General features: G+C 38.6%; 1 protein-coding gene across 4 annotated transcripts in view; it reads right to left on the bottom strand.

Moving 5' to 3' along the window:
• The window catches only part of DIP2A (disco interacting protein 2 homolog A), a 98,223-nt gene that overhangs the window by 15,210 nt on the left and 67,002 nt on the right, over nt 1-16,011 (bottom strand). For 3 of the 4 annotated variants that reach the window (XR_014317810.1, XM_082763639.1, XM_082763640.1), the window contains exons 18-25: nt 15,404-15,543; nt 8,130-8,266; nt 7,133-7,213; nt 6,513-6,640; nt 5,291-5,405; nt 3,947-4,148; nt 3,289-3,398; nt 3,064-3,144 (exon numbers count right to left, since the gene is read on the bottom strand). Coding sequence is in view for 2 of the 4 variants with exons in the window: in XM_082763639.1 (XP_082619765.1) it covers nt 3,064-3,144; nt 3,289-3,398; nt 3,947-4,148; nt 5,291-5,405; nt 6,513-6,640; nt 7,133-7,213; nt 8,130-8,266; nt 15,404-15,543 (994 nt within the window). In the remaining 2 variants the exon portion in view is untranslated. Of the gene's footprint in view, nt 1-3,063; nt 3,145-3,288; nt 3,399-3,946; nt 4,149-4,306; nt 4,394-5,290; nt 5,406-6,512; nt 6,641-7,132; nt 7,214-8,129; nt 8,267-15,403; nt 15,544-16,011 lie in introns of those variants that run through there. The other variant, XR_014317811.1, reaches the window with a different exon arrangement.

The following is a 16,011-nucleotide window of genomic DNA, read 5'->3' as shown; positions in this document are numbered from 1 at the left end:
TTAGCATGTTAGAGTATTCTACAGATATTATCAGAAGCAGTTCTTAAATGTATTTGGTACCACAAAAATAATACCTTACAAATATTTGAAATTTATAGTCCAAGGGAGAAAAAACAGTAGTATCACAGTTATTTTAGCAGCAACTGAAGCACTTCATCTGCTTTGTTTCATTTCAGAGTGTATGAGCATGGGTTACAGAAAGCTATCAATCAAACAATTTTTTCAAATTGTTAACGCTACACTGACTGCAGTGCTTTCCTCTTATTCAACAACTCTTTATTCTATTTCCTTATCTCCTATTACCTTCTCTGCAGATTGGTAGTGACTGTAATCATTTCTGTTCTACCACGTGGAGAAGAGGCCTAAGAAGGGGCCCGTACAGAATCACAGAATGGCCTGGGTTGAAAAGGACCTTAAAGATCATCTAGTTTCAATTCCCCTGCTCTGGGCAGGGTTGCCAAATATATGTATCTGGAGGCACTGTCCAAACCTATGTTTACACTGTGAGATCACATAGTGCATAAACAGCAGAGCCCAGAGGCTTTGGCTCTGCTATATGGCTAGGCCATAAACCTTAATGGTTTCTCTACGCTCACAACAAAAGAATAAATAATCACAAAATCTTAACCACAGAGCTTCTGGAACAGAGAAGAAGGCAGGTATGCACCCGGTCAAAAACTTCAAATTACAGGCGATTAAATCCTACCCTCCTATCTCCTTCCAGTGGCACTTTATCCAGGTGTACATACAGTGGCTGACTAAGCAATCAAACCTCACAGCTGTAGGTTACCTGAAAGTTACCTTTATCTTTCAGGAATTAGGTGACTACAGAACTACTCTACCATACACAACTAAACTTCCAGGTTTTGCAATTAGCATTCTCAAGAGTGTGAAGAGAACACTGCAATGCCTTTGATACAGATAGGCTATTAAACGGACAGAGAAGCAACCAGAGCTGCAGTTGGTATGCACTGTCACTTCTACATCAGTGCATCTCCATGTTGTAGATAGAAAGCACATTTCCTGAAACTGTGTATTTGGACAATCTTCAAATGGGAATAGTTGTATCTTTGGATTACTTAGGCATTCACCAAAAAGTCATGGAGACTACTGAAGGCTTAATCCAGATTTTGATGTGAAGACAGTGAAGGTCGTTTTGCTTCCCAGTCTTAGGAAATGATAACTTATCCTTTATGAGACTACAATCTGATGTAAGAAAAACTGGTAGGACAACCATCTCAGAGGGAAACAGAGACTTAAATCAAGCCTCCCACTATGCAGATAAGGATTATCACAGCAAATGTCTGTTACATAGGTATCCAGTTTCACACCCAAAACAAGCTGCCTCAGCCCAAGCTGTTTGATCCAAAGCCTAATCTGATGCAGGACAGCACTGTCATCCTGCTTGGTTTTACTAAGAAAACCTGCTGAAGTGCAAATCTGTGAGCTAGTCATACACAATAAGAACAGTAAAATCACACAAGTGAGATGGGAACTTCTGCAGCTCAAGGACTTGGGAGAAAAAGATTGACATGAAAAGGTATAGAACAGAAGGGTTTCTCATGTGGAGTGGTGAACACACAATTGTTTAGCATTGCAGCTTATTAGTCCAAACTATTTAAGGCACGTGTTCACAGTAAGATAATTTATTTGTGCTTAAGTTCTGTATCATCTTTTTGCAGTCACCCTTCATCTTTTTGCAAAAAGTAAAAGTTGCCTGAACAAAGTGACCTAGAAAGGGACTTCACATTAAAAACTTTCCTCTTTACTCTGAGAGGTAAACCAATTCTATGGATGGCTTTTAACTATAACCATAATGAAGCAGTTTCACCATAATAAAGAAGTTTCTTATGCTAAACCAGAGTCTCAGTAGAAAAGTCAGAACTTTGAACCATGTCCTAAGCCATTTTGCCTGTCTGAACAAGAGACCCAAAGGCAAATCCCTTACTTCACAGGACTGTTGCTGGACCTTCTGGAAGCCCATATGTTATTTCACATATCTGCGGTACAGTACAGCACAGGGTAGACCCAATTTGTCACTGGGCTGTTATCATCATTGGAAGAGTAGCTAGTGAGTACAGGCTCAAACCAAAATTGACTCCTGGAGACTAATCTTGCCTCCTGGAAAGAAAGGAAGGTAGAACAAGGGGGGGAAATATGCCAGAACAGAAGCAGAAGAATCTAAATCATCTGAATATTATGAAATACACACAGCGGTAGTGCTCCTCAAGCCCAGGGATGCTGAAATACTGAGGAACATAAAAAAGCACAGGTTTCTTTCTTTTTTTTTACATCTCCTTACAAAGTGTTGGATGCCTGGGGTTTGTGAACACTCCAAAACTACTGACAGTAAAGCACAGAACAGAGTAACTACAAGCAAATATGATCTACACACTAAGAAACACGACTGTTGCCTTGTCATATATCATAAGGGCTAAAAAAGCCCTAAATAATATGTATATATAAATACATATACACTGCCTGTGCTCCAAAATTGAAGCATTTACTTATTCGTGTTGGAGTGACATCCTTTTTAGGGGGGAAAGGCTCATAAAGACAAGGCATCTGTCTCCTGAAGAGTATGCAGTGCTTCTGGGAAACAGGACTCCAAAGTTGTTCCGGGGGTTCTCTGCCTAGGCTCTGTATCTTCTAATGAAAAAAAAAAAACCTCCAGCAGTGATTTCCTCTTTGCCTTATGCTCAGGAACAAAAACTGAACTGTGACTTCCATTAAAATGACGCAAGTTGTTTTCCAGCAGGAAACACAACTGCCGATATGTTTTTAAGTTAGAAATGCAAAATGCACACTAGAATTTTAGACATGGAATAAAATTTTAGATGTAGAAAAATTATGCTGCTTTCTAACCACCAATGATTTATATTTGCTTCAGAACCATGACATCACACATTAAAATAACTTGAAGCATTTTAGGAAAAAGACTTCTATGTGTTTTTGTCTTAGAATTCTTAGAGATCTTGGATGTCTTTTCCAAACTTAGTGAGTCTAATTCAAACAATCCTTTACTGATCTTGACCTTAAAGCAAAATCTAAGATGCATTTCACCTTGGAATTCAACAACAAGAAGAGGGGATGATCTGGAGTTGTCTGAGCTCGCCACTGAAGAACATCTGCTAAATACAGGAACTGAAACAGAAAAAGAATAATAGAAAACATTCAGATTCACTAAGAATGCCCCATTCTTAGTTTCAGCAGAATACCATGACTGTTCTTCCCTAACTTTGAAGAAACCATGTCAAATATTTCATATTACTAGGATGCTTGCATTACCTTTCTTGCTTGATCGTTATCTTCCAACTGGGTAACATCTCTCCCTGAGGCTTGTGCAATTCTCTTTCCAGCAACAAGATTTCCTACTATCATTGAAGCAGGACCAACATCTGCATTTTAAAAAACAGTGCAAAATAAGAAAAATAAAATGTAATAAACATGCAACAATCAATAATTCAGACTGTAGATTGCTATAAATGCCACTTGGAATGTAGACAGGAAAAGATGAAAAGCTAAAACCAAAGACCATATTCCGTAGAATAAGAGAGACGAGGATAATATGGTACACTAAAGCAGTCTAGTACTGACTCAGTAAGCCGTGGTCTATTTGTACTTCAGTTCTCTTATGTGAGTTACAGTATGTAAGAAGACTCATCTGTGCAAGATTGCCAGTCCTGGAACAATTTACAATATATTTATGGAAGCAGGAAAATGGGACATGCTGTCTGTCTTTGCATTTAACTGGGATTCAAGGTAAACCATAATGCCCCCACTGAGCTCTAGGCTGCTCTGACAACACCACTAGCTTTGCTAAGTTAGGCATCTTGAAGCCATCCAAGATGCACAACCCTGAGCTCTCACATTGCTACCAGGTCACCCTACACTTGCCCTCAGAAACAGACATGTAGACCTTAGCAACATGTTCTGTTTTACTTACCTGGTTGTTTCTGTCGAGGCTTAGGCAGGTTAGTAACGCAAGTATGTGGGCACATCAAGACATTACAAGGGTGCAGAGCACCTTCTAAAAAGCGCTGCTTGGTTTCTGAAACATGAATTCCTCCAAGTGGTGCCTTTGGCAAAGTGTTGGCTGGCACCAAGGCAAGACAGTAGACGCCCACTTGGTGAATGCTATCAATTGCCTTGATAGAGAGAGAAAAAAAACAAAAAACAACACAACAACAAAATATTCCACATTATCAACTGGATGTAGATAAAGCAAGAATTCAAGTCATTTAATAACATTAAAATTTTTACTTGCACCATAATTTGCAAATAAAGGGTCCAATTCTGCACTCACTGAACTCATAGAAGTTGTGCCATGACTTCAATGGGAGCAGGAGCAGACCCAGGACTTTGCTTGTGCACGCTATCAATGGGATGCCACCTGCACATCAGGGATTAGGAAAGTCTCTTATAAGTGGGCAACAAGTGCAGAGATTTTAAAAAGCCAAAACTATATCACAGCAAATTTAGCACGTATGGCACGATCACAGAAGCACAGTAGAACATAAAACCACAAAAATAGGAAGGGAAACATCTTGCTACCTAAAACTGAGGTGTCCATTTTAGCTATGATACTTCTAAAAATAGAAATAACTAAAATTTCTCTTGTGAAAAACAGCTTATTACCAGGTATGCCCTCCAAAAAGATTAAAAACTGAAATTAGACAGAAACTGTAACTACAAAACTGTGTTGTGCTTAAGAGGTATCTATCTTCCCTTGTTTTCTCTAGTTTTCCCTTAATTTGTCCCCTTGACAGAGTCTTCTTCTATAATTGTGCTCTCACTTTTTACTTTCTTATAACTGTTCAATTCGTTCTGAAATCCTTAAATGCAACTACTGGAATTCCTCCTGACCCCCAAGGAAGCACAATGCAGTAAACAAGAGAAAAAAGTTTTCACTGCTTACTATTGGAGATCTAGAATAAGAACATTAGTGACTTAGATTTTAGGGTCTGTTTTGCTAATTGGCACTAAGTAACCTTAAACATTTTCAGTCTTAACTCTCCCAGCCAGTATGAAATCAGCAGAAACCCACAGAATTAAAACACACAAACTGTCATCCTAGTAATACTAAGTTCAAAAACATTCTGAAAAGAAGTCTTACTTTTTACTTTTTTTTTTTTTGTTAACTGTCAGCTCTGAAATACATTCAAAGTCAGCATATTGTAACTCTAGTTACACTGGAAGTTTTTTCTTATGGAAAACAGATGCTCTAAGATTCTCATTTCATTCATTAGCCTTATTCACCTGGAAAGAGAGAAAGGACAGATCTGACTACCTGTAGAACCCTGCTCATCCACTGAAAACTATCCTCCTCTGATGCATCAGGACGCTGCTCTGCCACAAGCACTATTCGATCATCATGCAAAACGGTCACAGAAAAAACTGCTATCCTAAAACGCAAAGGATAGAAGAATGATAGGATGCAACATATGATGAACATAGCATGGTTTACTATAATATGGCAATGACTGCAATCTTCAATGGTACTGCTTCAACACATACAAGTATTATTCATGCCAGATCATCGCAAAATCACAGACAAATTTAGAACAAATGCAAGTTTATTTCTGTAAAATTCTACTGGGGTTCAAGTGAATTTGCAGTCACTAACGTAGGATGTGTTTAACATGGGCAGGTTCCATACATGCAAGGGCTAGGCAAACCTTGCCTATATAGCTCCATCATGCACACTAAACCTGTTGCTCTTACATACTTCATCTGTCCTGAAAGACAACAATTATGCCAAATTACTGGCTAGCATGTCTAGTGATGTTTGCACTGATGAATACTTACTCCCCTTTTGTGAATTAAATTAGTTTTACGCTTGCAACTTCTAGGACAAAATATTAATCGTGTCTTAACCAGGTATCTGCCATTATTTTTATGACCTGTGAATTGAGCAAATGATGCAAAAATGAAGAGAGCTCAACTTTGTGAGTCGGTAATAGTTCTGTGTCACTGTCACAGTCGCAGAAGAAAAACACTTGAACTAAAGGATTCTCAACTGAAGAGCAGTAAGGTTGTTGATACAGCACACACACTCTTTGAAAGCCCTTCAACAGCACTTCCAGTTTGTTCTTTAGAACATTGTAAAGCTCTTCCCTAGGCCACTCTGCATAAGACTGCTCGGGTGGACAAAAGGGAGTTGTATTTTACATTCTGTATCATGCTTCATTTGACTGTCTTAAGAGAAGCTTTGAAAGAAGTTTTAAACAGACACTTAAAGTTTGATGTTTATAATATATGAAGATAATTGTAAATTATACAGAAATCTAATATGCAAGAAGCAGGATGTCACTATTTGTCTTCCAAATTAGCAGTGACAGCCAAGTTCTTATTTGGCATACCACAACCTAGTGCCATCTTTCCTGGAAAGTAAACATGTAAAAATTCACATGAGGAACTCCCACATACACTATATTGCTTGCTCATTGCTTGCAGATGAAAAAAGAGCAACAAAGTTCAATCAATGGTGGTAAAGTTTATAATATACTCACCTTCCCCGGTAGACAAATTTCATTGGTTCTACTGCTAATGCAGTGGCTACTACATCATCTGCATTATGTCTGCGACCACTAACTGTCATTAGGCCATCCAATTTTCCTACCACAAACACCAAATAGTCCTGAAAAGAAGACAAGATTAGAAAAAGATAAGGAAAAACCTCCTGGCAATATGCCTGACTAAAACCAATGATATTCACAATACTGGTATGAGGTCACTGCCCTGACACAGAATTGTGCTCAGTGCATCTATGGTCACAAAGGAGCCAGCTCGCTGCCTACATGGGCTGCACAGCTCAAGGCATATACACTGACTTCCAGCATGGACTTGAAATAGTATCACCACAGCTGCCACCAGTCAAGAGGCAGTTGAAGACATGGGCCAACTATAATGGAAAATAAATGAAAATACTGCTCCCTCAAGGGGTAGATGCTATTTTGTTTCACTCTGGCTTCGCTTCATCTGCAAGCTGTCATAGAAGCTCTTCTGTTCTGTTTCCCCACTGACAACCTATCTCCTCTTCATTGTGTACCAGATCAACTGGGGTGGGCATGTGTCATTCAGATGTGGGTGTCAGGAAAAAGTGAGGTCAAAACTGCTCATTCACACTTACAGGACCCACAAAGCCAAGTAATCCTGTTCTTGTAAAGGGTTGATCTGAAACAGGCACACCGGTGGCCGTCACTGGAATGGCCTAAAAGAACACAGAAGAAATACTCACACACACAGTACTAAGAAAACCAAAGTTAAAATACTTTCTGCCTCTGTTCACTGCAGCCAAAAAATTCAGCTGAAAAATTACTTGAAGACAACATTCACTATCACGTCAAGTATGAACAACAGCTTTTAGAATAATGAAGAACACACCAGTCCATCTAACTCAGGTGGTTTCCTTGCCTTTTTTTTTTTTCTTCAACTGTTGCATTACATCAGGTATCTCACTGCTGTTCTCACTAGCTAACTATAGTGCTGAAAGCTAAGGTGTTTAAAGTTTTAAGATTAGGCAAAATGACGGAAAGAGGCCAGGATTTCTCTCACCTTTCTGCTAGAATTCCATACTTCAGCCAAGCCTCCAAATTTTTGCCCACTGCAATACTACTGCAAAACTACTACTTCCTCTCCTTTTTTGCCAGAACAGGGAAAAATTGAAATTAGGATACCAATGTGAGGAAAAATATGGGCAGAATAAATATCAAACTAACTTCTCTCTGTCCCAAGCTATGCACCAATAAATTGAAATATCTTCATGTAACTTTACGTAAGACTTAATGGAGATAAATTTAAATGCCAACATGGACACAATACTGTATTGCAGAATATAGAGGCAGCTGACTGACAGCTGATGGTCCGTTGTATTTTGGTTGTAAGAGAAGGAATTTCAAGTTCTGACATGAAAAATGAAGGACACTGTATTTCACCATGGCTTTTTATTTTTTAAAAAAGGGGAAGTAATAAAAAATAAAAAGTGGAATAAATAAAAATGAATAAATAAATAAATAAATAAATAAGTGGAAGAAAAGATATTATTTTCAAGAAGAAATACCAGAGTTACAACAATTGTACATTACACAGAGTTACAACAACTGTACATTACACAGAGAAATACAAACCTCAAACACATTTTTGGTGATTCCAAGAAGGCCAAAATATGCCATTCCAGTTGCACCTGAATTCACACATATTTCTCCAACCTCATCAGCTTTACACAGATAAGGAGTCCCATCCACCTTCACGACACAAACATTTGCTAAAGGGAAAGGAAGAAAACAGAATCATAACATTGGTATATTTCAGCAACTGATACAGAAGTTACTTGGCTACTGGTAGACAAATAAAAATTTTAATATAATTTATCTAACAGCTACAGAAAAAACACAGCATGCAAGAGAACTCTCTTTCTGAAAGCCTGTGCAATATGATCTCCAAGACGAAAGATACAAGTTTGCAAATGCATTTTTTTTTAACAGTGCTTCATAGCCTATGTATCAGATGCAACTGACTCCAAAACTGTAGCAATTGCTTTTCAATATGAAGGCAGGTAGTTTCTTCAAATTAAAGCTCATATGAAAATAAAGATGAAAAAGAAAAGATATTAAGTTACAGACATACCACACCTTTTATTCTATTATTACACGTTTGTTTTCATAGTATCATCCCTTAAGTTATGTGAGAAACACATTAGAAATGGCACGAAAATTAGGCCATTATAATTTCTCACTGCCAGGTCATGATTTTTCTGCATTATTTCCCATCCTCTTTTAAAGCAGTCTTCCATCTACCATCTTTCAGAGAGATGTCTCTTGCTGAACCTAATCCCATGACAATACATTATTTCTTTCCAAGCTTCAGTGTGATGACTTCATCTTCTGTGACAACTTTCTTCAAATCATTAAAAGTATTTCATTACATAAAGGTCCTACTACTATTATCCTCCTGTTACTTAAAAGAAAACTAATTTTCTTCTGAAATCTCAGATCTTCCAACACTGACATTTTCTTATTTTTAATCATGCAAATACACACTTGTAAACCAAATATAACGCTGATCTTTGCTCTGGCCACTGGTTATATATCTGACTTCTGAAGTAACTGTTTTTTAGAAGTTTCTCTGGCAGAAACCTTTTCTCTAGCAGACCCTTTGCTTATAGCGGTTGGGATTTGTCTCTTCCCATCACCAAAGTGAAAAGAAAAAGCACAATAAAGGAGAAGGCACAACAGAGCAACAAAGTTTATCTTAGCACTTACAGACAAGATTAAAAAGAAATCAAATGGGTCATCTTAGCCAATATGAAATAAACAGAACATTTGAAAAACAACACAAACTATGCCACAAATTAATTTTCTGCCCTTTCCCATTGTACCTGCTTCCAATCCAGATTATCAGAGTATTTTGTTGTCAAGTGTACTATATGTAAAAAGGAAAGATTTCTATCAGGACCCTTTGAATGTTTTGGACATGGAACATATGACAGATATGAAACCTAGATATGGCTGACAACAGCCATTATGAAGGAGTGTATTATTGCATTCCAATTTAGCCAGTCTTAACCGATACTACAGATAGCCCTTACTTTTACCATTGTTCAACCAGAACAAAAAGAAATCCTAAAGGAAACATAGAACATTTTATCCGAAACTAACACATGATACAGTTAGTTCTGCTGCAAGCATGGACCAAGTTGCTAGTTGATAAAGTGCTTAAGGACATTGTCAAACCTCAGTGAAGTATTCAGTCCTCAACAACTTATATCTGAACAGGAAAGACAATAATTCACCCTACAAATAGACCAACCTCTAGATTATCTTGGTTTCATAAAAAATAGGTAGTTTTTAGAACAACAGATGTTTATTAATAAAGAGTGTGGGACCCTGTGATATTAACCTTCGCTGACCAAAGAAGGAGACTGCATGGTCAGTGACTGGTACAGGTCCAACTCCAAAGCAGAACAGGAGTTTCAGCTGCTGAAAATATGTGTGAACTACAAGGTTGGAAAGAACCACCAGTTCATAATTTAGTCATTCAGAAAAACTCATTAAAAACATTAGAAACTTTTAAAAAGGCAGTTCAAACCTTTGTCACAAATTGAAACAGACACTTTATTACCACAAGAAATAATAGTCTTCAACTCATTCACAAACACAGAGAGCACAGCCAATTAGCCTGCGGTTCTGAACTGATGCTCCATCCATGAAGCCCTAGGACAATCCTATCACCCTGATCAAGTCAAAAAAATACTTACCAGTAACCAATGTATGAAATAGGTAGTCTACACATACATTCTAACAGCAGGCATAGTTCTGCCTTGCCATGTGTTACTGCAAGGTTTTCCTTTTGCAGTACCTGTAGAGCCTGTACTTGGGCTTCTTTTTTTCCTGCTTCATGTGTGCTATACAAGAGAGCGCATCTACCACCATTTCAGTCTCTCAACAGCATCGCATCTGAAAAAGAATTAGAGAAGGGAAAGGTAGATGGGACAGGAATGTACATGTGGACTACACATCATGAAGAATACTGATTACTGGTAGGAAAACTTCCTTTCTTCAAATGAGTCCACATGTACATTCTTACAGATGGAGTCTCAGGAGTTAGCCCTGCCATGAGATTTCTGGCAGAGGATGAGAATCCTATTGTGCAAATAAATGACCAGACTGATACCCCTACTGAAGAGTGGACTTAGCTTTGAATATTTCAAGAACAGCACTACATGAATGTGAGAATTCTGGAGGTTTGCACAGCAGATCGCTAGAACAGAAAACTACTGCCACCAAAGATGCTTGATACGTGTTAGAAAGTGTTTTCATTCCATTTTCATGGTTTCATGGCAGAACCATATGCAACTGTTACAGTGTGCCAGTAGTGGAATGCCAGAATCTTCTTGTAGGGAGCAAGTCTTCCTGAAAGGCCTGGGGCCATGAAAATAAAAAGAGGGCCCTCCTAGCACTGCAGGTGTTACTTACAGCTTCTGTTATAGAGGCAGGAAACCTCAGGAAAAATAACAAAAAGCTAGGATAAAACACCTCTAACTGCCACTGTTGAAGGCACTCGCAGTTGTTCCAGAGAAACCTAATCCTTGAAGGAAACAGCATATGAGGCTGTTCAATAGAAGGACCTGAATATTTTCCCTGTCTTCTGGAAAGGGCATTAGGCATAAAGTAAGGTCATTCATAGACAAAGATGAACAAGACTCTAGACTCTAAAAGAGGTCATGCAAGTATCCAGAGCACAACATTTAAATTGGAAGAGAACATCTCATCATAAATGTACCCATCACCACAGATCTCCAAAAGTAAGTCTATAGTGGGAGGGTGTTGTGCTGTCACATGACAGTCTGAAGCCAAATGGAACACAGAACTGAGATGGAATACTGTTTCTTCACATTCACAATCTAAGGAATAAGACGAAAAGCATCATGAAATTGTCCTGTAATAGCTCCCTTCAAAAATCAGTAAGAGGCACTGAAATACAGGAACTAAATTTTTCTGCAATGAAGAAGCATCGTGATAACCACCAGAATCTGCACAAATGTTTGCTGAGACACAGACATCTACAAACTGAAGACAAAGGAAGCATCTTAACATCCTGTTCTTTTTACAGAAGCTTAAGATCTGGCTCCAACCCAAACTTCTCTGCTTGAATGTAAGAAAGTAACTGCTGCAGCACTTTTTCTATGAACCAGGTTTTGTATGATTAGGAGCTGTAGGGATATAGATGATCTGGATTGATAGGGTTATTCTACTGTCAAAGAAACAATGTGAGGAAAATTCCTGCAAAACAATGGAAATGGTAAAGAGCAGGGAGGCAAAATTGAGTCCCCCTGACCATCCACATCCTAGCATAAGATATTATAAGCTTCCAAGATGATAGGTGACATGCTGGTTGTATCCCAATTGATGGGAAAGTTGGATGCTGAAAACAGAAGACAGGTTTGATACTCTCACTACTATCTTTACCAGTCCAATTTGACAAAAAAAAAAAAGGACTAAAGACCATTATGAGTCAAATACTGCTTCTTACCAAGGTTGGTTCCAAGACAGAAAGCATGCAAAATAGCCCAAGCTCATCAACAGGTGAGACGAAACATCATCCTTCCAGAAGCTACATAGGAGTTTTCAGGGAAATGCGTACTAGATTCTCTCCTACGAATTCCCATGCTATCTTTCATGCAGACATTTCTTTGTGGATGCTTGCACTTCCCCGGTGGCTCTTGTGATTGGCATTCATGGTAGATAATCAAAGTGAAGAGCCAAGGCAACTGAAGAGAATATAGCATTTAGAGTGGCCTGTGGGTTAAACAGCAGCAACATAAGACATCATGCTGGTGCTAAGGGGTCTGTCTTATTTGCTGATCAAGACACTGTAAGAAGATGGACCCACAGTGTCTCAGAACAAATAGCAAGGTCTGCAGAAAAGGACGGCAGAAGTGGACACTTTATGTCCATGACCTTTTAAGAAGATGGCTCCTGTATAAAGCACACCAGGGATCTTCAAGGTACTGAAATCAAAACCATGTGGCTTGACTGAACAAGCCTCAGCAAGACTACTTGTTCTTGGCTAGGAGACTACTTTCATAGCACATTTCATAGAAATTAGAGAAAAGCCCAGCTTGAAAGGGACCTGAGATCTAGTCCAACCTTCATTTGCCCAAACGAAATTCAGGAATGTGAGCTCCTATGTTTTAAGATGTTTGAATGCCTAAGGCATATAGTGACTTCCAAGACCTTACAGAAGTATTCACTAAGTATGGAATACAGCTTTCAGGGACAGCATGACACTCAAATTAGGCTTTTGGTGAAAGCACTGCAATCTAAAGAAAGGGAAAAACAGGGAAAGATAAAGACTAGAGTAATTCAAAGTGGCAAGTGACAGGCAAGGAAATGGTGGTATGTTCTCTCCTGTGTGCCAAACACGAAGTGAGAAGGGACAGAGCACATCCTCCATGATACTACACAGGAAAAACCATAAAACTTACAAGGCAAGGCACAAGTATATCCAATACTAGAATGTACACGCCGACTCATTTGAAAGAATTCATTAAGTTCTTTAAGACAACAATTTCTTTTCATTTGGCATAAATCTTTAAACAACTGCTCGTTTTTGTTTTTAAAGAGACAGTCACAGGCAACAAAATTCTTAGATTATCACCTAGAAAGCACCCTCTTATCTATGTTCTGACTTAGAGAATGTACAGAGACATTTCTGCTAAACTATACTTGACATGGAATTTTTATCATTCTGTCAAATTGAAATTAATCTGCCCTATAGACTAATAGCTTGATGCTGATGAGAGTTTTAAAACAGTTAATGAATTAAGTCACTTAACATCAGCTTAACCTACACATAGTTTTGCCACTTACTACTTCTTTTAAAATATCAATAGCCATCCACTACAAGTCATATCACTTCAAGGCATAAGACGGATACACACTTAACTATCCCTCTCATCAGACAAGTCACTCCATGTTTCTCACTGACATATAAAATCATGATAGTGATGCCAATTGTCTGTAAATGACATCTTAAAACATATCAGCTTAGAAGAGATCTCTGAATATTAACCAGCTTTCTTGGGCCTCTCTCCTCCCCAGAATGTTACCCCATGGGACTCTTTCAAGCCAATTCATGAAGAGGCCAAAGTCTCCTCTCCTTAAGTCCAGCATTGTGATCATGCTTCTTCCCTGCTCCTTCCTTTCATGATCTGGAATACTGCTACCTCATGATCACATAGCGTTCAACTTTCACATCCCCAATGATCTCCCCTCTCCTTTTTTGTGAGTATGAGGTACAGCAGAGCACCTCTCCTCAGTGACTCCTTTATCACTTGTGTCAGGAAGCTGTCATCACTGCACTCCAGGAACCTCCTGGTTTGTTTATGCCCTCCTGGGTTGTCCCTCCAGCAGGCATTAGGGTGTTTGAAGTCCCCATGAAAAGCAGAGCCCATAGATTTGAGGATGCCATTGGTACAAGGCCTCATCCACTTCTTCCCAGTCAGGTGGCCTACAGTAGACACCCACTACAATGTCACCTGTACCAATCTGCTCTACCCTTACCCATAAGCTCTTAGATGTCTCTTCATCCATCCCCAGGCAGACCTCCATGCACTCTAACTATTCTGTCACGTAAAGGGAAACAACTCCTCCTAATCTCACCAGCCTTTCCTTCCTAAAGAGCCTTCCACTGCAACCCTCCAGCCACGAGCATTCCTGTGTGACATGATTTAGGTGTTCCTGCTCCAGCAGGGCGATTGGACTAGATGATCTTTCAAGGTCCCTTCCAATCCCTAATATTCTGTGATTCTGTGATGAGAGCCATCTCACCATGTCTCTGTGATCCCAACACAACTGTAGACCTGCAACTGTACATGTCTACTTCCTCACGTTTATTCTTCACGCTGCGTGCATTAGTGTAAATTCACTTCAGAGAGGCATCCCAGCATGCTGATTTCCCACAGTTTCAGTGTCACGGCTTTATTAAGAGGAAATACCAAAATTGCCACTTCCTGAATTTTTAAGTTATTATTGTTAATTGCATATCCAGCACCAGATAAAATATATTCTTCACAAATACTCTAGAGCAATTCAAAATGAGAGTCTGGCAGCAGCATACACACTCACTATTAGTTTCAAAGATGACAAATTTCTATGCTAACCTAAGTTTCTAGGCCATAAACAAACACTAAAAGGTGGGTAAAGCCACATCAGGACAAAGCTAGGTCTTGGAATGTTGGAGAGCTAAAAATAAAAACAAAAAAGCAGCAATAAAAATAAAGCCTTCAAAAATAGTAAATTGCTGCCAGATATTGAACAATCTCACTAAATCACACTGTGAAGGGCTGAGAGAAACAGAGCAGGTATCTTGGACTACACATGCTCCTGTGGTACACAAAAAGGCTTACAGAACTGCTGCAGGGGCTGCTGAAGAAAAAGAACTGTCACAGCACACAGAGCAGCTGCAGCTCAGTATGAACACATGGACTATCACTAGGAGAAACAACTGCTGGATAAAACATAACATTTCCTACTAAGATTTAAGGTGTTTTTTTTTTTTTTTTCCTGCTGTACTTGTTATTACATAGCTGTAAATCAGTCTGCACTAATGCTAACAAATGTACAAAATCACAACTCTGAAAACCAGTCAAATGCATCTGCTCACACCAAAACCTATAGTTGTTCAAGTTTATCATCAGTTAATTTCTACTGCAAACATTTAATAATTTAGTTGAGACAGTACTTAATACTGAAGTGTTCAGGTAATGTGTCAAAATGTAAGTCATACTACCTTGAAGATAATTCTCATTTACCAATTTCATTTGTTTCATCAGCATAAGCATAATAGAAAAGATAAATTACATGGAGTTTGCGTAAACCTACATGAAATATTTTCCTACCTCCAGGCATAATCTGACCAACATCCTGTACAGTTAAAATGGACAACTTCTCTTCTGTATCCACTCTTATCACACCAAAACTAAGACAATTCATAGATAACACTGCTTTTCCTGGAGGAGGCCCACCCAGTTCTGGAGGTCTGAAAAACAGAAAGTCAAATCAGAATGAACCAACTGACCAATGGGCTTAGGGTCATCAAAAACACAGTACAATTCTGTCAGGTCTTTTAAGGCTAACCAAAATAATGGTCTTTCATCCTACACAAACAAGAGTTCAAGACTGGTAACGTATTTTACTAGATTAAAAAAACAGTTAGATCAAAATGTCACATAGCTTCCTCCCACCCTAAAATGTTACAGAGAGGAGTTAGATCTATTACGGGCAAAGTATCAAGAATAAGTATTCAAAGGCTGTATCTTCTGTCCAACAGAAAAATTAGGAAGTGTTTGTAGGCTTGACAGTACTCTCTGAGATGTATTGGTTGAGGACTAACAACTCCATTTTGTGCAGTTGCTCACCTTTTGTGATGACACAGAACAGAAGAATTCAAGTGTTATATAAAAAAAAAAATCTTTTTTTTTTTTTATTTATTTATTGGGAAACGTCA

This window comes from Aythya marila, assembly GCF_965140915.1.
Source record: "Aythya marila genome assembly, chromosome: 6".
NCBI lineage: Eukaryota > Metazoa > Chordata > Aves > Anseriformes > Anatidae > Aythya > Aythya marila.
This window is presented reverse-complemented; position numbering and strand designations above follow the sequence as displayed.